The sequence below is a fragment of the Numida meleagris genome, chromosome 5 (genome assembly GCF_002078875.1).
Source record: "Numida meleagris isolate 19003 breed g44 Domestic line chromosome 5, NumMel1.0, whole genome shotgun sequence".
Lineage (NCBI taxonomy): Eukaryota > Metazoa > Chordata > Aves > Galliformes > Numididae > Numida > Numida meleagris.
This window is the reverse complement of record NC_034413.1, coordinates 4,332,709-4,355,182: the sequence shown is the minus strand read 5'-3', so window position 1 is coordinate 4,355,182 and position 22,474 is coordinate 4,332,709. Positions and strand designations below refer to the sequence as shown.

At 44.0% G+C, this 22,474-nt stretch overlaps 1 protein-coding gene across 5 annotated transcripts in view; it reads left to right on the top strand.

Moving 5' to 3' along the window:
• TACC2 (transforming acidic coiled-coil containing protein 2) overlaps positions 1 to 22,474 on the top strand; it is a 113,035-nt gene that overhangs the window by 55,735 nt on the left and 34,826 nt on the right. For 4 of the 5 annotated variants that reach the window (XM_021400256.1, XM_021400254.1, XM_021400255.1 and 1 more), the window contains one exon: positions 18,753 to 18,910. In XM_021400256.1, coding sequence (XP_021255931.1) covers positions 18,753 to 18,910 — 158 coding nt within the window. Of the gene's footprint in view, positions 1 to 4,965; positions 5,100 to 18,752; positions 18,911 to 22,474 lie in introns of those variants that run through there. The other variant, XM_021400258.1, reaches the window with a different exon arrangement.

The window sequence follows — 22,474 nt, the reverse complement described above, 5'->3', positions numbered from 1 at the left end:
AAGAACTCATTTAACAGGGTCCTTGATGATGTTGCTGCTTAGGTTTCATTTATGCTCTCCTGGGTCCCCTACTCCAAGCCCATATAAATATAAGGAACAGCTACAAAATGAGCAAACAAAAAAAACTCACCAAAAAAACAACAACCCAAACAAAAGGTCTGCAGTGGTGGTTTCAATGTGAAAGTCTTCCATTCTTACTCTAGGATAGAACTTCTGGTTTATAAGTACTGGATGAGATCACATTAGGGACAGCTGGATCTCTGAAGGATGGTGATGAATATGTCCTTACATTGCTGATGATAGACTATTATCTCAATAATACTGTGGATGTGAACAGTACTAAAAGCCTATTAGGCACTACTGAAATGTAGGTGTTAAAATTTATGTTAGCATTTTATTTTATTTTTTCCCTCTTGTAAGCCAAAACGGGATAAATTTGTTGTGTATTTCATATAAATTTTCCTTTGTTCTTTCCATGGTAGCATGGAGCTGCCCCGTACAACTAAGGGGAAGACAGAAAGAGGTTTTCTCCAATATTTGGTGATGGTGAGGTACAACATTACATCCTGCCACTGTCCCTGTGCCACCGCAATGCAGGCAGTGAGCCAGAGTGTGGAACAACTTGGCTGAAGAAATACATGCAGGATCAACGTGGTGCTGCATTGATTCTTGCTGACAGAGCTCTGGGGTTAATGTCAGAGTAGGAATAACCAGGTAAAGCCAAGAGTCGAGGTGAAGGGGAGCAAATGGTTTGTGGCATGTCAGCCGGCAGCCTCAGCAGCTCACTGCTCGAGGAAGCCTTTGAGTGACTCTCAGTTATAAGGTTGATGGTCTCTTGGTCACTAGAGAGGGAGAGAGGAGTAAGGAACAAAAAACTGGCTATAGGAGTGAGAAGAATAAACCAAGAAAAGGAAATCCTAGCTGTCACAGAGCTGAAAAAACATGTGGTGGTGGGTAAAGAAGTGCAGGAAAATGTGTTTAGAGCCATGCATCATGCATCCTATAATGACCAGTGCTTGAATTCTTAAGCAGCCGAGGGGGGAGGGGTGGGTTTGGAGTGCAGGAGTCCTCAGCCTTGGCGTGCCCTGAAAGGGCTGCACTTCAAGAGCTGTCAGTGCTTTTATGTGCTGATGTGCTCTCCAGTGTGCAGGCGGTCTCCCATAGGCACTGCTTGGCTTTGCAACCGTGTCTATACGGAGCAGTGTTGATTTTTTTGTGCAGTTTGGTCTTTTTAGTCTGTTAGCAAAAGTGATGGTGCTGATGACTGATATTTGTTGTCAGTCTGATGGTGTGGATGCCCTATTCATGAGCACTTTGAAACCAGGCAGCCTACAAATAAAGGAATCCTTGGGATACAAACTTCATCCCAGGCTGCATTCAAGGCTTTGGGATCCAAAGGTAATATCATCTAAATCTCAGTGTTTATTTTTAGGATCCTATTTAAAAATTAATCTGTCCTTTGTTAATGTTTCCCCCTTTTTTAATTGTCTTAAAAGAGGCAGTATTGTTCCCCAGGGCTTTGGCAGCAGCCTTCAGCATATTGGAGAAACCCCCTTTTGTTACCAGGTTGTTTGCTTTTGCTCTGTTCTCTGCTGTCAGCTTCACACAGTGCTAGCTTCTGCACAATCCCCCAATCCTGGATCACAGTTAGGATGTATGGCCTGAGATTCGTGCACCCCATCTCAAGGGGGGGTAAATATGAGAAGCAGTGCTTTCTTGCAGAGAGCTCTTTGATGTTTGTGAGTGTGCATGTGTGGCCGTGTTGATGTCTAGTCTTAGGGCCTAGCGAGGTCTATGGTGAAGCCAAGAGGGAAGAAACAGAATGTGAATTTTACTTAATCAGAAATCTTATCACAGTCCTGCCCGGCACTGCTTTTTGATGGCAGCCAAAAATTTGAAATTGGGTGCTAGTGACTCAAGTCTGAATTAATATATAAACACAAAATGGTGTAAGACCAAATATTTAGGGGCTATACCAAATATTGTTATAGACCAAAGCAAATGAAATAAGCAGAAGGAAATGATAAATTTGAAAGGATGGCACTGAATATTTAAATACCCTTCTCCAGCCCTGGAATCACAGTAAGTTGTTATGTGGATGGTGTCTGGAACAACCTCGGGCTAAGATGCCTGGGGCATCTTCGACTCCTTTGAAGCCCCAGTGAGATTTTGGATTTTGAGCCCCAGCTGTGTGTTTTTCAGGTCCCGGGCTAGCTCTTACCAGATGTACTTTTATGGTATCAACGCACTTCTTATATTTTTAAAAGCCAGCACTAAATTAGCACTTCTTTTGGCAGGCTCAGAGGATGGGCCAGGGCCAGGCAGGAGAGGGAGAGCTCCCCTTGCACAGAGCTGCAGGGAGAACCTATGCTGTGGGCTGCTCCACGTCTGTCTTCACTCCTGAGGTTGGGGTCAGTGCTTCTGTACCCACAGAGGAATAAAAGGCCGCAGCCAGCTTTCCAAAGTTGCTTCTGCTGTAATTGTATGCACTGAAGTGAGAGTAGTGAAATGATGTGATGCTCTGAGCATCTAGAGTAACCTACTGAAAAGTGTGGCTTTAGGTGAGTGTAGCGAGGAGCACAGTGACAGACATTTTAAATGCACTCTTTACAATTGTTAGGGAGGTAGCACAATATTCCCATTTTCCCCACTGCAGGGCAAACGGTGCCTCTGCTCTCCCTCTCGGCTCCCAGGAAACTGCAAGGGCTTCATTTTCTTACTGTGGAGTTTGCCTTTCTTTGAATTATTGTCTTCCTTTATTCTGCAATAAATAAAACCCAATAGGGAGCTCTTATGGCAATCAGAAGACCAATCATCTGTAGCTCAGCACAGCTACCAGGCATAAAACTGAGCGGTAACCTCAACCTAATAGGTTCCCTAAATGCAGCCCTGTAATTGCAGGCTGCGGGCTGGTACCACTTCCTGCATTGAGCTGGTATCCCAGAGTTATTAACCATTGCAAAGCTACTGCCAGAGTATACAGATTTTCTTTTCAGACTCTTCCTTTGAATTCTGTATTTTACTTGCTTGGACGTGCTCCTGACAGGCGTATTAACAGAACCTCAGGTAAAAATGAGCACTCTGAATCGTTTTCTTATGCGGCTGTACAGATTTGCTGTCATTAGCAATGTTGTCCAGCTTACAGCATTTTGTGCTTCTCCTGGTAAATATCTGCAGAAGTGCTTTCTGCTGTGAAAGGGCTTAAAAGCAGCCCTTGTGCTCTGGCACACGCAGGTGCACGTGGGTAAGGTGCTGATGTTCTGCCCCCTCAGCTCGTGCTAAGCATCTTTGTTTCTTCATCTTACAATAGCAGTTCATGGTGGTCGTACCCTGAGAGAGAGCCTTGCATAGACACAGCAACCCATGTTCTTGTAAAGTGAGCAAACACTACTGGATTTTCCTTCTTGCAAGCAGAAAAAAATAAAAACCAGAAGCTACTGAGGTGGGAGTCTATTGAGGCCTCCTGTGAAATGCTGTGGGAGGTGCTTTGAAGTCGGTGAGTTCTAATATCTCTGTTAAATATATCTGAGCCTTCTGACCTCTCTGCCCCAACGTGGATCCAGAAGTGTGATGCAGCTTCAAGCCATTTGTTTCTCGAGTGTTTAATTCCAAGTATGGATAGTGATGCATCTGACTCCCTTTTTGTCCTTAGGATGCCGTGGAACACAATGTGCACATGGAGTATCTCTTTGCTGAAGGTGGTGATGTGGAAAAGTGCTGGTGCCCAACCCTTTCAGCTTGTTTCCCCCATAGAGTGGGGCCACAAGAGAGAAGGGGACAGACTCTTTAGTAGGATCTGTTGTGATAGGACAAGGGGAAATGGTTTCAAGCTGAAAGGGAGGACTTTTAGAATGGATTTAAGGAGAAAGGTTTTTACAAGAAGAGTGGTGAAACACTGGCACGGGCTGCCCAGAGAGGTGGTGATGTCCTATCCCTGGAGACACCCAAGGTCAGGGGACGGGCAATGAGCACCTGGTGGAGCTGTGAGTGTCCCTGCTCATTGCAGGGGGGTTGGACCGGATGGCCTTTAAGGTCCTTTCCAACTCGAATGATTCTATGAATTCTGTTGCCCTAGTAGCCTCACAGAGGCTGTTCAGAGGGTTTGGATTGTAGTTTGGTTTCGCTTGTGCTTTGCAGGCTGAAAGATCCCCACCACTGCTCTCACTGGCGTTAGCTTGGGAGCATCCCCATGGTTCTGTGCCTTCTGGCCCTGCCAGGGGGCTGTGCATGCGGCAGCAAAGCAGTGAAGCGCCAGTCCCCTCGGATGGAGCGCTGCGGGTGCGGAAAGCGCCCACATTGCCATGTTTACCTTGGCTGCTCATGATATTCTCCCTCTGTCCCTCATGGACGATTCCATTTCTGCGAGAGGGATGAGCTCATTTGTTTAAATGAAACAAGCGGCCGCTCTGCTTATTAATCTTCTCTGCAGTCGTCCCGATGTGTCCAACTTGCCTCTTATGGAAAGGAAATGTATGCACAGCATCCCGTGCCCGCCAGCATTTGCATTTCAAATCAGCTGAGTCAACACAATGCAATGGTCCTGCCTGTAGGTCCTTAGGGAGCCACAGTAGCTGACAATGTGTGCTTAAAGGGAGGGTCTGCTTTTCTTCTTCTTTTTTTTTTTTGGATTTTTTTTTTTTTTTTCTGAAGGCAGTTTCCATAGCCAGCAGCGCTGCGTTCGAGGCGCTTGCACCGTGGCTGCGCGGACCTCTGATGTTCAGCAGATGATTAGCCCGTCACAGTGGCCGGGATTTCATTTTATTTTCTAAATAGCGTTCATCTGGACGGGAAGGAGGAGAGGGAAAAAAAAAAAAAAAAAAGAAAAAAGGAAAGAATAACTGGCAACAGTTCAGAGAAGAGAGGCTGCTGCTGAAGTGCTCCTGCCTGTGCTGCCACTGATGCAAGCAGCTGTTCCCATCTGCAGTGCAGCACCGCAGGCTCTGCACAGGCTCGGCTCCCGGCGCTCCTGCCGGGAGGGCTCGCCGAGGGAGCTGCCCGCGCACCTAGCTGCCAGCCCGGGGCACGCTGAGGATGGGAGGCTCGCAGTCCCTGCAGCAGGCGCAGGCGGGGAGCCTGGCCCGGGAGCCGTCGGAGGCGATGTAAGTCTGTCTGCATTCCCCTCGCTCTCCTCTTTTCTGCTGCGCTGCTGGGCCCGCAGCCTTCCCTCACCTACGCTCTGCGGTGCGGTCGGGGGCTGACTTCTGTGTGTGAGGCCTTTGTTTAATGCCGGCGGCGTTCAGATGGGGACACGGTCGTGGTGTTGCTGAATATCACGAGATGTATTTGGTAGCGCTTCCACCTCGCTCGGGCTGCCCACCTCATCTCGGTCGTGTCGAGCCATGCCTGGGTACCATACGTTTGTCTCCATGTTTTGGATGCGTAACGAATCAAACACAATGACCGTTTACAAGGAACAAAAACCAGCCCCTTCCCCCTCCCAAACCCACCATGGTTGGGTTTTCTGTTTAAAATGCGCAGCGTGGAGCTGTGTTTCTCAGAGCTTCTCTCGGCTGTTCTCGATACAGATGCTGTTTTTCAGGTCACATCACCCCTGTCAGCATCAGTCCTTGGTATTGCGCCCTGTGATGAATTGTGAGAGCGAGGTGTCTGCAGCTCTTGCTGAAGGCAGCTCTGAAAGGTCGGTTCACTGGAAGGGGGAGGAAAGGAAAAAGCAAATATCATATGTCACTGGGATAAAGTGATCGCTTTTTCACACTGCTACATCGTGTGTGATGGTGCACAAATACATACGTGCAAGCAGAAATAGCAGAGTCACTTCCCATTTGAAAATAGGGTTTTGCTGTTTATTGGTTGAGGTTTTAGTGGTGAGCATCCTCTTCTCCCTGACCTCCACCCCAAACTCAGCTGCTGGAGCACGGGCTTCACCTTGGAGTGGGTTTATAGGAATTGCTTTGTCTCTCGTTGGCCTTTCAGTTAGAGATCTTATTTATCTAAGATGTCTGATCACCGAGTTTATGTCATGCGTTTTGGTTAGTTTTCGGTATATCCACTAGGGCTAATCTATAAACCAGCCTTCCTACACTCTTTAGAAAAAGAAACTGAAATGTAATATCTGCTTATTAAGGTAGATGTGATTAGATTTGAGGCATCATTCGGCTGTTTGAGATAAGTGCTTCTGAGTGAAGGGGAATGAGAGAGCAGTAACTGATAGTTTTGCCTCTGTAATAGGCCTTACAAGTAGGTTCATGCTCCCTATTGTCATATTCCAGTACATCAGCAGATAGCTTTGCTCGATTCCATCTTGTTAGATTTGTGAGGCACAGGCCTAGCAGCGTTCTCGCATCCTTTGTTCCTTTGGTGCACAGCTTCCCCCAGAAAGATGTTTTTAATATAGTTCCATCATAGGCAGCACTAACATTGCTACATACAGCATCTATTTTACTGGTACAGTGGAATGAACTGATGCCTCGTTACCTTTAAGGCACTATTAAATGCATTTTTGTCTGCTCAAACTGGGATGTATTTTTAACAGTGATCTGAGGACTGGGCAATAAAAGCAACGCAGGTAAAGCAGTGTTGTATCTACAATTTTCACAACCTTTGAAGAATTCATTCTGTTGAAGAACATATTGATCAAGGTGTATATATATTTTTATTATAGCTCAGGAGTAATATGCTATTGTAGACATGACATTGTCATCTCTTTTGATGACTTTATGTGTTAATATTTGTTGCTGTTTGCTATTGCTGAGGGACTTTCATGTGGTCTTCTAAGGTCCAGCATAATCAGCAGAAGTACTTTGAGCACAGACATCATTCAGTAACTGTTGATATTCTTGGGAAGCATTAGTGAAAGATATTACTCATCCTAAATACTAAGTGCCTGTACAATTTTCTTCATTCCAACTGCATGCTCTTTAAGACGAGCCTGGGGATGTTTCTTTAGGCTTGAGAAAGTACAGGCCTGTTTTCCCAAAACACGAGTCTCTTCATTGGACTTCACGGTAATCCATCTTGCTCTGAGATCTTGACTTTATACTTCAATGACTGTAACTTTCAGTAATGCTTTTGTAATGAGGATGTATTCAACCTGTTTTGCATATACAAGCAAATTCCTTAATGGCAGCACTAGTTCAGAGGCAAAACCATCCAGCTGAGTCCCAGGCAGGTGGTGACTGCCTGCCCACTCCAGCTTCCCTGGGGTGGCGGGCCTGGTGGGGACAGCATGGCAATGACAGGAGGTGTCTTCCTAACAAAGGGATGGGCTTGGCTGCCCTCCATTCATTCACTGGGTTAAAGGGCTGTAAATCAGCAATCGTTGCTGAAATGGATTTAGCATCAAAAAGTACAGAGATAAACAATTTTGAGTTCCTCAAAAGCGTCCTACAATAGACTTCATCACTCAATATTAGTGAAATTTTAGAAACGGAGGTAGAACTTATGCTGAGAAGGGGTCTAGCTTACAATTTTCAGGCGTGGCCATGATTAATTATGCTCTGTTTGCATGTAGTTGCAAAAAAAACCAAAACCACCTATTTTCATGTAAGTTTGTTTCAGCCAGAATGAAGAAGTATTTGTAATAAAATCAATTCTGGTACTGACAGCCCTGGGTGTTCTGTTGTGGGTTGCTGGCTACCCAGTCACTGATAGTAGACAATTCTCCTTTTACATTAAAAAAAAAAAAAAGGGAAAAAAAAAGAAAGAGAAGTCAATTTTGAACGATAAAAAAAGGGAAAGCCCAGGGGAAGCCCGTGACAATGAAAGTTGTCTGCAGATGAAAGTGGCGTGGCTCAGACCCTGCTATTGACATGATGAGCACTGTCGTGTGCTTTGCAAATTGCGGCAGGCACCCTGGTGGCCGTAGATTGAGCTAAATCGGGGGCATGTTTCAATCACGTAATAGCTGGAATAAAGGAAATGACAGCACGATGCTGCTCAGCAGGCCCGGCTCTGCTCAGGTGCACACACACCCGCAGCTGGCACACGTGTGGCTGGGTCCTTGCACACTGTCCATGTGGTGCTGACGCACCAGGGTTGTGCTGGTTTCCCCGTGCCGTCCCTTACACATCAGTGGTTGTCTTCTTAATTGAAATATATCTCTAGCTCTAGGTAATACTGATAACGTTTTGATAAGTATTAGAAAAGTGGAAGTCTTGATAGTTTTTTTTAAATGTCTGTGGCTCCTATCTGGTTCTCACCTCTGGGTTGCTTTGGTTGTCCTCCGGCCAAGAGGGCTCCTTTCTGAGCACAAAACACATCTTGCTTTGGTGGAGCACTGTGGCTGCTGTCCTTGCAGCCGCTGGACAGGTCTGATGTTCAGTGCCCATTTCTCGCTTGGCCGCAGGGCTGTGGTGTGCTATTTCCTCCCATTGGGAGCTCTACATGCTGCCTCTGTAACATTTCCATCCCCTGCCAATCCAAGGGGAAAATGTCTGGAGGCTGAGCCAACTCCTACTGAAGTCGATGCTGAAATGCCCACTGACTTCAGTGGGAGCTGGATTGGACTCCAAGAAAGAAATTGAATGTCACTGATGGTTGGTAGCCGGCCAAGATGCTGCCCTTGTGCCTTGTTTTTCTTCTGAGGTGTGGTCTTCTTCTTTGTTGATTGTCAGAAGGACTGAGAAAAATTTAAGCTGGGCTGAGTCGGCCTTGTGCATAAGAGATGTGAGCAGCTGTTTGGTGTGTGGGTATGTATAGATGTGCATATGTAGAAAAGTTATCTATGTATGTGTACAAAAATGCAGCCCTTGTTGGCTACCAAGTTGTGCATTTTTCTGTCTCCAAAACCTAAAGGAATCCACTGTGTGGTTCTTAAAAGTTTTTAAAGAAATAATCTGGTTAAATATTTGCACGGTTTTATATGCTTATGCACAGGAAATCACCTCAATGAATAAATACGGGAAATAGGGAAGTACATGTTGAAAGTATTGAGAAGAATTAGAGTCTTTTAGTAGGAGGGGGGGCTTCTGTTATCAAAATGACATTTAGTTTGAGTTAAGGCCTTTCTGACAGGCAGCCCTGCCTATTGTCATCATCCTACATATGTCTTCTCCTTCTATTTGACAGTCACCGATCAGTACCCCCAGCAGCACAGAGAGCACTCTCCACCTCCTAGTTTTGTCTGCTAAGTAAGGTGAATTGCTGGAAGACGTGAGGGTGTTTCACTTGAGAGAAAATGGACCAGAAATAACAGGGAAATTCTTCTGTCAAGCTTTCCTGCCTTTTATTCCAGCCTCCCTTATTTGAGCCCAGAGGATCTCGTCTCTGAAGTCACTGACAGCGCTTCCTTTGATATGGAAGGGTACTACATCAACCGCTACATCTGTCACGAGAAGGAGGCAGGTCACACTTAGACTTGAAAACAAAATAAAAAGACCCCAGAATCACTCACCCTTCTATTAGCAAGGCACACCACGCATCTGGCAACTATATGTGTATTAGAAAGCTCTCTATATTGAATGGTGTGCCCTATGCCATGCATAATGGAGCTGCTGTCATCTATTATGTATTATGACATACAGGCAAATTGGAAAATAAAAATAAATGGGAGGTAGTAAAAACGTGAATGAAGAGGCATTCCTGCACATGCATTGTGGCTGTCACATGCACTCAGCACTGCTTCTCTATCTGCTTTTGCTTTTTGCTTTGCTTGACCCAGCAGTCAAAGTAACAGCTTGTTAAATTTAAATCAAAGGTGCTCTTTGAGGGGTGATGGCCTGGGTGCTTTTAAGGCTTTTCTAACATGATGATAGTACGCAAAAATTAGTTCGGTTCCTTTGTTTTAAGACCTTACGCGGGTAGAGAGTTTTTGTATTTGCTAATATCTCGGGTACCATCTGTTGCCAATAGATACCATTTCCTTATCCATCTCTGATGCTTTGTAAGGATTTGGCTTTGTAACAAACTTCACGTGCTTTCCAGGTAAGAGGCTTTTCAGTGGCAGAGCTAGAATTTCAATGCAGTTTGCACTTCCTTTGGGGAAGTCTCAGAAAAGGGACTTAGGTAAAAAATTGGGGTTCCTCTATGCTGTAAGAAACAAAACAAAAAAAATGCTTTTTTTTGCTATAGCAAAACTTGTTAGAAGAAAAAGCAGTGTCATTGCCCATCAGATCTTTAAATGCTTTGAAGCAACCGTCTGAGCTGAGTAGCAGAGGATGCATATCATTTTTTGTACCTTCAGTACAAAAAAGCACCAGAGAGTCAGCTCAGGGGGGGAAAAGCAAATTAGTTTCAGTTTTCCACCACAGTCTGAGGTTTCAGAGGTTTCTTTTAAGGCACTTTTTGGCATGAGAGCCTTCATCGGTAGTGACACTAAGCAAGATAGGAAGATCACTCCTTAGCTCTGGAAAGCTAAGTGAAGATTGCACTGTAGACCATCTGAAATCTTAGCACGTGAAGTGGGCGAATTTTGGTTTTGAGTAAGTGTAGATCTCTCTGAAACTGACCTCAGGGTAATTGTAGGGCTCTCATTTATTTTTTCAGAGCTTCCCCACAGTGCTGCTCCTCTCCCAGGCTCTGAGGTCTGACTGAGGAGATGAATGGTTGTTTGGGAGCCTCTTGCCTCCCAGAGAAGGAATTGGGGTCATTTGTTCCATTGAGATGAAAAGTAAACTTCGGAAAAATTGGGGGCTTTGCATTAGATTTAGATTAATCAGCATCCTTAGAGTTATGCACGAATGTGTGAAATAAGGATTTTCTAAACAAAAGAAGCTTGTTTCTGGGACTAAATATAGATCAGATCTGAAACCCAGCAGTAGTTACAGTCAAGCTCCTGCTTCTGCATTTTGATTTGCTTTCAGCACAGAAATGTGGATTTATTGCTCTTGTTAATGGTTCACTACTCTCATTAAAAATGAGCCCAGCATTGTGCTGAGTTTCATTGCTCAAGGAAGCGGGGGGGGGGGGATGAGCGAGGAATGCGAATTCCTTTGTTTACTCCCGGAGTCTGAGGCCGTTCCCTTGGATCCAGGGGAACCCAGCCAGAGCTTCAGTGCCGTGGTTTGTCACCCAGGTGCCACTGCCAGCCATGGATGTCACCTTCCAGGTACCGCTCTGTGCAGCCCTATGGCAAGGGACCCATCGTGTGCCCACAGCTGGCGTGGGTCTGAGCAGAGAGATGGCTGGGGAAAGCCCGGCTGGATGTCCAAGGTGGTTCCAGCAAGCAAAGCAGTTTCAAAGATATGGCTCTGGCTCCCAATGAATTATTGATTATTTTCCCTTGGAGCCTTTGCATGGTGCTGTACAGCAGGGAGTGCAGGCACCTGGCTTGCTTTCTAGGGATGTAGTTAACGAGATGTTGTTTCCTGGATTAAAACCTTAGCGCTCAGTACTGAAGTCAGAGGAAAGGTATTTGTCACGGGTGTTAAATACTTAAACATCAAATCCCTAGCCTGAGAGGGAATGGCAGTGCAGCACTGATTGGAATCACTATGTATCAACTGATTGTAACTGTATCTGTGGTAAGCATTTTTCTACCTGGATATTGGAGTATCTTTGTATCTTTCCTGTTCTCATCCCTTAACAGATGTACGTATTTGAATGTTGAACAGCCTTTGGTTGTTTAGGGACATGTTAGTATATTTGCTGGTGTGATGTCTGAGGGTGAGTGTCTTTAATTAAATGGTATTTTCCTCTTGTTCCTCTGAGAATTCAAGCATCTGCCTGAAAGGAGCGTGGAGATTACAAAATGTACAGCTCCTTCAGTTCTGAGCCCTGGTTCTGTAAAGTGTTTTCATTCTTCAGACTGAAGTCAGTGAAAGGGAGAGGCTGGCCGGAAAGAAAGGGGTTTCATTTCATTATTCATTTCTATCAGTAGCATTGAAAAGCACAATTACATCTCAGCAAAAGCCATAAAGAGGGAAATTTTAATGTCATTTAAGGCAATACAGAGAACTTCTTTGCTAATCAGTTAGAAAAATGAGTTAAGTAGTTTGAAGTGCTGCTGTAAGCGTGCAGTGTTTTATCCCTCAATCTTCTTTTTCAGATGTGGCTTCCCACAGCTTGAGATGTTTCTTTCTTGTTGCTGCGTGAAGCAGGAAATGGCTTTTGCTGGGGGAGTGTGAATTTGGCTTCTGCACAAAACCCTCTCAAAATTGCTGAATAAACAAACAGTAAAAGCAGGAGGAATGATTCCTTCTCCCCTTACCAGTTATGGGAAGAGGATTACATGTAACGCAATAGGTTAAAAAAAAAAAAATAATGCTGATTTCTGTTAGGTTGATCGTGCCCTTTTAATTCTCCTCCACTGCAGTTCTAATCCTGTTCTCTAAATATAATCATCCCGTGAAGAAAAATTGGCCTTTTAATAGGAAGTGATTAATGCTTATGGGAGTCATATGTTTCCTTTTTCAGAAAACACATCTCCAGATTGACCTGTGTGGTTCGGATACCGCACAGGGTATTATTTTCCATGGCTGAAGTCCCATGTAATGATTTGAAAATGTAAGCCATAGCTTTTCGTTCTGTTTTCTCACCTATGTGAAAGAAACGCCGCCACCAAAACAGACAGCTTACTCAGACTGCTCTGCTGTCTGAGGATGTGGAGCTGCAGGCTGACGTGAAGTGGCTCGGAGGAGTGACACCAGCAGCTGTGCGTCACCCAGCAGTGCTTGCTTCTCGCGCTGATTCCCGCAGGTGTAGCACATCATTACAGCTCCGAGCTGTGCCCAGACTGCAGCGAGCATCCCACGGGCTCACAGCGTGTGGGAGAAGTGAAAGCTGCACAAAGGAGGGATGTGGCTCTGCCTGCTGCTGAGCACAGAGCGCTGCCCTTCCTCCCCTGCATGCCTCTGCGAAGCATTGTGCTTGTCAGGGCACATTGCGTACGGGCTGGGAGGTCTCACCTTCAGTGTGAGATGCGTTATTTTCCTGGGTAGCCATGTTTGCCGTGGGGCTTGGAGGGATATTTGTGCTGAAATCATCTCTAAATCCTTCTCTGGAGAGGAGTGGCTGCCCTGCTTTCCGCACGCGTCTGTGTCAATATCGGTTCTCGCGTAATTGCATTGCGCTAAAGTAGGTCTCTGTCATTTCAGTGGAATGGGATTTATTTGATAAAACCTCTATTTTTTTTAAGCGAGAACTGTGAGGAATACTGCTGTGCCCTGTCGTAGCTCAAGCCATAAAATGATCACGTGACATTATCCTGGGCTTATGTTCCTCTGTTGAGGAAGAAACTGCAGTTGGTTTTGAGTAAGGTTACTTTGCTGCAGAAACCCGTGAATATAAAGCATAATTCCTATTTAAACCTCCCAACTTTGATTGCAGTAAATGCTTTCACTAAAACCTTTCTTGGGTGGAAAAAAAAAAAAAAACCTACTATCTCTTTTTAGTCATCCTACAATTTAGTTTTCATAGGGGTTTTGATGTATCTGTAAGACAGCTGGATAAAAAAATGAAGATACCGAGGAAATTAACTTCATTAAATGAGGGCTATCTTCTATAAAATTAATTTAAATTGCTGTGATTCAAGAAGCTGTTGTTCCTGTTTTTCACTGACCCATAAGCAGTTTGAATGTAAAAACAAAGAAATCTATGGGGCAGCAATGGTTGAAATTATTTTCCAGCTATGTTGTCTAAGGTGAAATGATCCTGTGGTGAAATCAGTGTTTTGATGATCAGACTTTGCAAGTGAGAAGCCCATAAAACATTCCCCCATTGCTGCAAGGCAAGTGAGAAGCTCAAGTCATAATCTGGTACATATGCGTGTGTGCTCATCCTGTAGGTACAAGCCAGCAGGGATGCTCCTTGTAGGACAGTGGCATCACGCCCAGGTGAGCAGGATGGGGGCTGGAGGTAAGGGCGATTTGACTGCAGCCTTCCAGCATCTCCTTCTTGACATGAGTTTCTCAGCTCGCCTTCTCACACGATAGGCTTGTTGGGAATGCATTTAATTGTAGGTTAGATGGTCGTGTCACTGAGCGTCCTTACAACAGTCCATTAATAGTTAATGGTCGGACGTGTCCCTGAAGAAAGAGTCTTGCAGATGGAGTCTAGTGACATGTAAGTGACACGTTTGTGCCTCCTCCAGTCCTGACTCAATGTGACAGTCACATCCCACGCTGCCAGCCTTCCCAAGGGGGAGGGGTGGTGAAGGCAGATGGCTTTAAATGATCCCTGTTAAGTCACTGACCCGTGAGTTTTGATAGGCTTGGCTGAGGTTAATGGTTTTGCTCTTCTCCGTGCAAAATGTTTCTGGTGCTGTCGGTACTTGTGAATTTGTTTTGAGATATTCAATGATGTATTTTACTAGAGAGAAAGGAAATATTGTTTGTGAGGTTTATGCCTGACACTGTATTTGTGCCATTTTTAATACCATGTGTTTAACGGATCCTTGGATGATAGGTAGAATATTTCAGTAATTCAGGTACCAGGCATTATTATCTAATACATAAAATAACCAAACAAATCCACTATTGTATCTTCCACGTCTTCTGTATGTTCCCATACAACTGTACTGTTAGCATTTTAAAATCTGTAATGTTTGATACTCAATGCCTGTAGATGTCAAATGCCATAGCTAACGATCACTGTCCTAAGAGACACTATTTAATTTGGAGTGCCATGTTAGCCTGAAGTTGCTGAGTCAGCAAAACCAGACAAAACTGATGGCACATAAAGCAGAAACGTTTTTGATATTACCCAAACCTCATGCTGGCATGAAAAAAAGAACCTTTTGCTGTAACCATCCAGTAGTGTTGGTCACAGTGAGTAGGGCCTAGGGTCAGATCCATGACCTCCATGGGTAACTTGTTCTCCAGGAAAGGAATTACTGTTTGGGCTCTTTTGTTGTGTTTGAAATATGTGTCTTTTCAGATCTGTCAGTCAGTGTGGCTCTTGCCAGAGTAGTCTAAGTGCCCATTTAAGTAACATACAAAAGAGATTGACCTCAGAAGTGTACAGCCAGTCCTACAGCCTCAGCTCTGATCTCATCAGTAAAGCACATCTGAATTATTCATGCAGGTTTTATGAGGATCATCTCTGAAAATGATCGATGGAGGTGAGACTACAGAACTCATTCCTCCTTTTTATTTCCAGATCATCTCCCAGTGGGATTACGGGAATGAAAACCAAAATTCATCTTCAGCACTAAATTGAGCATTTTAAGGAATTGCTTTTTTTTTTTCTTGCTCATTTGGATTCTTCCCATGGTGTGTGATAAATTGTTCAGCAAATACTGATGTGGAATTTATACCTTAACTTCATGATACTTTGGATGCTTTAGTAGGTTATATCTACCGGAACCTGTGCGTTGCCTTTAGGAATGCAGCTCTAGCCAGTGGCAAAGAATGTGCAGATGTAAATGTGAGGTAGAAAAATAAGACAAAATAACAGTTTCTGTCTCCTGCCCCTCAGGTATTTAGGACTTCAGCTGTACCCCAAACAAGTCTTCAGAAGTTTTCACTGCTTCAAGTTGATCAGCCCCATTGACTTCATAGAGGGCAGACAAGAGGATATGAGAGGCTGCTTATCATCTGGGATAGCCCTCTCAGTTTCTCCATATGTCTCCAAACATCTTGCCTGTGGCAATTAGAGGGCAATATTTAAACAAGAGCTCTCCAATAAAACTTTGGAATCCCTGATTTTGGCTCATTACCTTGCAAGCACTTCTTGTATGGTAATGGAGCAGAGTTTACTTTTGCTGTTGTGTGCACGTCGTGAGATTACCTGACTTTTTTTTTTTACTCTTGCACTGTTTATACTACTGTAATGTAAATATCAGAAGAACCTGGGACACTGGAGGATTCCCAGTGGGGCTGAAGACATTGAAACCGTTCTGCTGCAAGCTATTTTCTATTGACTCTAGGCTCTGGACAACAACTGGGTGACCACGATTTGGTGGCTGTAGCTCTTGAAGAAAACAAAGAGCAAGCGGAGGCAGTGGCAGGGAAAAATCCCATTCTTGCTTACTGGATGCTTGCCAGACACTGTGACTAAAGGTCTATTTTTCATCCTAGAATAAGGGAGGACTTTAAATTACAGCGTCTGTGCTTTACTAAAAAAGATAGTAAGGCCAGTTCTGAGATGGGATTTCCAAGAGGCCAAAGGTGACGAAGAAGTCAACCCTAGTTACTTCCCTTGTTTCCTGCTGAGGCTTGTGCAGCAGGCTGGGCAAGACCTCCGAGCCTCCAGATGAGAGTGGGAGAGCTCCTGCTCCCCAGGCTGCTCCTTGGCTCTCCCACCTCTCCCCATCTGTATTTACTGTTCACTGACTGTCTTTCTACCGACTGCCTTACTATTTACTGCTTACTGGCCGTCTTCCAAGAGGTGAAAGAGATGAACTGCAAGAATATTTCTAAGTTATTTTGTACTCTATTGCTATCATCATTTGGTGTCTTCTACAATCTATATCTTTTTTTTTCCCATTGCATACAAAAAAAAGAGGATGCAGATGGAAAGATACAAAATACACTCTCAAGGCAAGCTCTCACTGATTACCTAAGCTGGCAATTGCCTTTTAGGGTGTGTGAATGTACGTTCCATCCTATAGCTTTTAATTCCTTGCTCTCCCAGAAACCAATCCTTTAGGCTGGGATTCTGCACTTGCATGCCCAACCTCTACGTGATGAGCTGTTCTTCATCTCTGAAACCCATGTGTCCCGTCTCACCCTGCCCTGTCCTTGGTTGGAGATCCAGAATCATGGTTTAGAGGATACAAGGGGCAGTTCCCTTTGGCAGAGCCTGCACACCACTGGGTCTGTGCCTGCCACCACTGGCAGTCTGTTCTACACTATGAACTTTACACCAGTGTTATTTTTCTTTTTCCTGTTCACCCTTTATTTCTTAGAGAAACGACGTTATGAATAGAATTGGCTGAAATATGCAATTTGCTTTTCACAGGAAATCCTGTTGTTCTGGGAAAATCTTCTGGTACGCTTTAAAAGTACAGCTATAGTCTTAAAAATATCCTATGCAAGAGAGACCATCCAGTATTTTCACTAAGGAAAACTGAACTGGCTCAACACAGGATCTCATTTTCCTAGGATATGTGATGTAGACCTTGAAGTAATGTCCTGGTATGTGCTTCCAGGCTTTGTGCTCTCTGCCATACTCCAGGCAATGGCAAAGAACATTTTTCTGATATTGAGCTTCCTTTCAGATTTCTTTGTTAAGTGCTGTATGTTGCTGTCACAATTGTTTCTCATAAGAAACTCAGCCGCATCTGAATTATGGTTAAGGCAATTCTTACTGGTTACATTGCTGCTTATGGAGGGTTGCATGTGAAAATTAAGTGTATTGGATTGCAGTCTTTCCAAGATTATTAAATATTGGCAAAACAAAGATGTATGCTGAAGCTCAGGTGATGCAGACAAACCCGAGAGGTAGGAATTACCTTTAATTCTGCTGGTTTGGATGATAATGTCAAAGGTTTATTTTTATTACATGAAAGGTTTCTCTACAAGGTAAAAATCAAATTCTCTTTCTGTTTGGTTCTTCAATATATGAGTTTCCTGAACCATCTCAGTGGAAGCAGGAGGGAACATTGTTCTGTTGAATAACTGTTGTGTAGCTTTGTTTATGGAAGTTCTTTGCTCTCAGCATTTCTTAAAATATTTTGAACTTAAGGCACGGTGCATCTCCGAAGAGATGTAATTCACACTGCTGCAGCCTACCTCTTCCCCTTCACCTGCTCTGTAGCCTGATGACTGCACATGGTTTAAGCAATGACACAGGGAGGAGTTACAGCCATAGATAGAATTGATACCCGGACAGTTCTTATGAGCAGTTCTCCAGGAAGTGGCATAAGCTTTGGGCAGACAGAAATTTCCCAGGAGGTGCGAAAACCATCCAAAGCAGCTGGTGACACCAGGGAGAGGGATCATGGTGTTCTGCAGAGTCCCCTCCGTTGCTCAGGTTGGTGGGGGTGGCAGCGGGGTCTTTTCTTACCCAGCTCGCAGGAGATTTCCTGCTGTGACAGATTTCAGCAAGTGTAATAGGATGCAAATCCTGTACTTGTACTTCTGCTGACATCGATCTGCTTAAAATAATCATGAGCTTTAATAAAGCGAGCAGAATCTGGCAGCTCCGAGGTATTGTTTGACTTCAACAAAGTGAGAGGAGTCCTCGTTGCAGCAGGATGGCTTGTGGAGTGCTTCTGGTTTAAATTCATGGCAGGTTTGGTCCCCATTGCACTGTCATGCTGAGTGTGGGCAGCCATGGGGACTGCAGTCCAGCCTTGCAAAGAGCTGTTAGAAATGGGCAAATCTGTCCTTTCCTTCAGCAAACTGTCAGCTCAAATTCATGTTATTACAGACCAGCAGGAGAATCTGTGTCTGACCAGCAGAAGTGGTTACTGAAATGGAATGTATGGAACATAGGTATGACGTATACTGAACATGCCATTATTACTCCAATTCTTGCTCCTAAAAATGGCTTCTAAGAAAATTTTTAAAAAGCTAAAATTTACTCTCTGGTTTAAGAAACTTGTATGATTTCGATTTTCGCTTAATGGTTAAGTTATCTGTCATTTCCTACACTTGTTGCCTTCCAGGCTTGTGCTTCCCTAGATGGGCTCTGTTTGGGTACAGCTCTTCCCTTGCTGGGCTGGCACCAACCCCCTGAAGACCTTTTGTAGTTTGTGCCCACGATGCTAGAAGAGGATCATTGACAATACCAGGACTCAGCACATTTTATAGCTTATTTCACCATGTGTAACGAACCTGTATGTTTACTTTTTGAAAAGGGCTATAGGAAAATTCTGCATTTCCAAACGCAACTTGTCCCCTCCAAGCACGAATCTTCACTCCGTCACTAGTCCAGCCTGTTAAGGAAACTCTCTGGCTTGTTTTCCCCAGGAGCTCTGACTCAGAAGAAGCATTTGAGACCCCAGAGTCCACTACACCGGTCAAGGCTCCCCCATCACCTCCACAGCCACCCCCCGACGCAGCAGCAGCAGTCGTAGCGGACATAGCAGAGCAAGAAATCAAACCTCAGCTGCTCCTGGAAGACACAGGTAACGAGCACACAATGGTGGGACAGGTTGCTGCAGGGAGATGTTTGTGTTTGCAGAGGCAAGGAATGGATGCTCATAAAATGTTTTCTGGAAGATTAATGAGTTTATACTGGTCTTTATCCACTATGAGTGGAAAAAAACGCAGTTGCTTGCTGGAATAAAATATTAGAGAATCTGCCATGATGTTTGACAAATAATAAAGAGGAACTTTCTAGATTTTTTTTTTTCCATTCCCTCCACCCAGTATTTTAGGAGCTTTGCAAAGTGAGATGCAGGTGCTGTTAGCAGTGACAGCTAACAGAATGTCGCTTTCAACTGTCACCTGAAGCAGAAGGTGAACAAAAAGAAGAATAGAGCATCGAACAATAGTGATTAGCTCTTTGGTACAGTATAGGAGTAACAGAGCAGTACATGTGAATGTGTGTGTAATACAGATACATGAAAATGGTACGCATTGACAAAGGAACTTTTAACAAGAGAATATTGCATTTAAAAAAAACAAAGGAACTTTTGCCCCTAAAAGAGTGTTCTTTGTTCTCCAAATTGAATAATAGAATATGAGGGAGTAGGAAGCACCGTATTAGCCCAAATTAGCTTTGTTTGGGTTGTCAGATGACAGCTCAGCAATTTAAGATTGAATTCCCCATTATGCTGTCTTATTTTCCTATCCAAAAGCCGAGTCATCTTGATTACCTGGCTAAATTGTGAAAAGGTAATTTTACTCTAAGCAGACTAAAGCTCACTTGTGTTTTGTGTATGCATAGAAGAGGCTTTTGAGCTTTGGTTTCAACCTTAAGGGATATGACAAGTAAGTCTTGGAAATATCTTGAGCCACCTAACATATTTCTGTGGCTTATTCATTAAGGAGTGCTCTTGAAGGCTGTTATTAGGCTATGAGTTTATAAGAACCTAGAAAGATGTTCAATAAACTGATTCAGTAAAATAGAAATGAAATACTGAGATATCCTGGCAGTTTTTCATATACAGTTCTCTCTTCACGGTATCAAGCGACGTTTCTCCGTCTTCTTTCCTTTTTCTAATCTTAATTTCCATGATTATGAAATAAGCTAAGTGCTGAGAGAAAAAAAGACTGCATATGCTAAGCAGGAACGGAGCGTGTTTTTAATTACTGCAGTAGATTATCTTCAAGCCTTTGATTACGCATGTGCTTCCCTGTCACATGTGATTCTCCCTGTATCCCACATCTCCCCCTCCTTTCTGTCAGATATTCCTGAAGAAAGATAGGGAACTGAATATATTTATTCATAGCCAATGTGAACTATGTTAAAAGGCACTGGATGGCAGGGAGGAAAACATTTCATTTGCAAATAAGATTTTGTCCATGGGTGGCAAATTACTACAAACTGACAGAGCTCCAAAGTTATGCAATATGCAGTTATACAACAGGGTGATTTGTGGGAAAGAAGAAGGATGTGTAACGCAGAAAAAAAAATCAAATGTAGGAGGGCAACACAAAGCATTCATTTCTTTCTGAATCAGTTAGAAGAAATTAAGGATATGAAGACTGTAATCTAGGTGTTTGCATGCTTCTTTGGAAATGTGACATGATAGTTGAACATTTTGTACTCCATAAGCTGCTGAGGATCAGTTATCCTGCAGTTCATTTACCTCATGGGTTGTGCACGTGGCTGCACACAATGGAGTGAGCCCCTTTCTGGGGTTTAGGAGCAGCTGAAGGAGCATTTCTCATTGCACCATACAACTCACCCAATAGCAGTGAGGAAGACGGGCAGGCAAGGAGCCTGGCATGTGGTGCAAGGCAGTGATGGCCGGCCTCGTGTCTTTGTCTTCCGTGGGAGGGCTGGAAGGAGGGGAGCTCAGTCAGTGCTTGAAGGATTATTTCATCTGTATCTGACAGTAATTATTGGCGCAGACGGTTGCAGTTATCCCGCCTGCTATCACTAGCGCAACAGCTGGACCCCACTGCTGGAAAGCCAAGAGGAGAGTTTTTAATTAGGATGACTTCAAAGCTGAATAAATACGATGGAACTGAAATGCAGCTAGGTTCACCCGGCCCTGTGCCAGCTCCCGGTGGTGTAAAACCTGCCACGTGGCCGAGCCCTGAGGCCTGTGGGCACCGGGAGAGGGCGAGGGGGCATGGACGGGCCCTGGGAGCTGCAAGCCCTGCAGCCTTCTCTGCATTACAACCCGCTCATCTCCAATGGGAGACCTGTCCCCAGTTCCTTCCTGTGCCAGAGGAGTGGAAGTCAGCATTTCCAGTAGAGGGATGATGACCCAGGCAAAACCGAGCTGAATTTTTGGTATGGAAAACATTATTTTTTTTTTCCCCTCTCCAAACCTGGCACAAAATTGAAAATAAACTTTATATCCAAATTTTTTTTCCCAGAATAAATGGCGGGAGTATTTTTACAGTAATCTTAAAAATAGTGCTACTGACTGATTTCATAACTTCAAAGACTTCTCCTAACAAGCAGGAACTCGAAATAAGCAGTGTTTGACAATGTGTAATATGAAGTAATTCCGATTTCTGTATGCTGTAGGCAAAGTGTACTTGTCTGCTGAGCTATTTCTTTGTAATGTAGTATGTGGGTGTGTGCTGTATGCATTTTTCCAGAGGTTTCCTTCTGCCTCTTTTTCTCTAGGAAGCAGAAATAGAGTTGAATTTCTTCTTGCTGCATTAGATCTGGTCAAGTTTTGTTTCTACGTCTTTCAAAATAGTGTTTTGCTTTGCTTCCAAGTCAGCAGCATTCAGGCCTTCTATTTTCCAGTCCAAGCTTATTGGATTTCACTCTTATTTTAGAGACGTGTCAACAAAGAACAAAATGCTCTACTGTCCTAGCACGCAGCACAGCTCCAGGAGGAATGGAACATAATTTAAGGGGAAGAAGATTTAAAAGTAGCTGGAATTTCTTTATTCTATTTCCTCAATAGATTTTCATTATTCATAAAGAAGCAGTTAAGATTTCAGTTCAATAAGCCAATAGCTGGTGGAGGTATGTCATTTTTTTCTTTCCCCCTTAAAATATCTTCAAAACACATTGGAAGTTGCCTCCATGGTTTTTGGAAGCGTTTCTTCCCCTGAGGGCACACTGCTTGTGTTTGGTGTGGATTCCCTGGGTGCAGCTCTCATCCCCAGGGCTCACCGTCTGGATTCACGAAGCCTGAGCTTTTGTTGGTTTGGGGTTTTTTTCTTACCTAATCCAAGCAGAGTTCCTCTGCAGTCAGAAAGCTGTCTGTGTGGAAGGAGCTGTGCTTGGGCCTTCCTTGTACTGAGAGATGTGGGAGCTTTCTTTTGGGGTTTGCCTGTATTTTAGGACAAAAGAGGTTTCCCTGCTATTACCTGTGCTCTTTACAAGAATTAGTATCTACCTGTGGGCATCTCTTATGGGTGTAATTTGTGTCTGAGTGTCAGTGTTTTGCAGTGGGCCCCTAAAGACCTTGTTCAAGATGTTATGCTATTCTCTCTAAGGCAAGTCCTGCCTTCTTTTGCATGGTGCATTCCTCTGCCATCAAGCTGTATTTTAATGAAATACTGTAATTAGCAAGACTGTTTTGTTTGTGATGTAAGAAAGCAAATGGCAT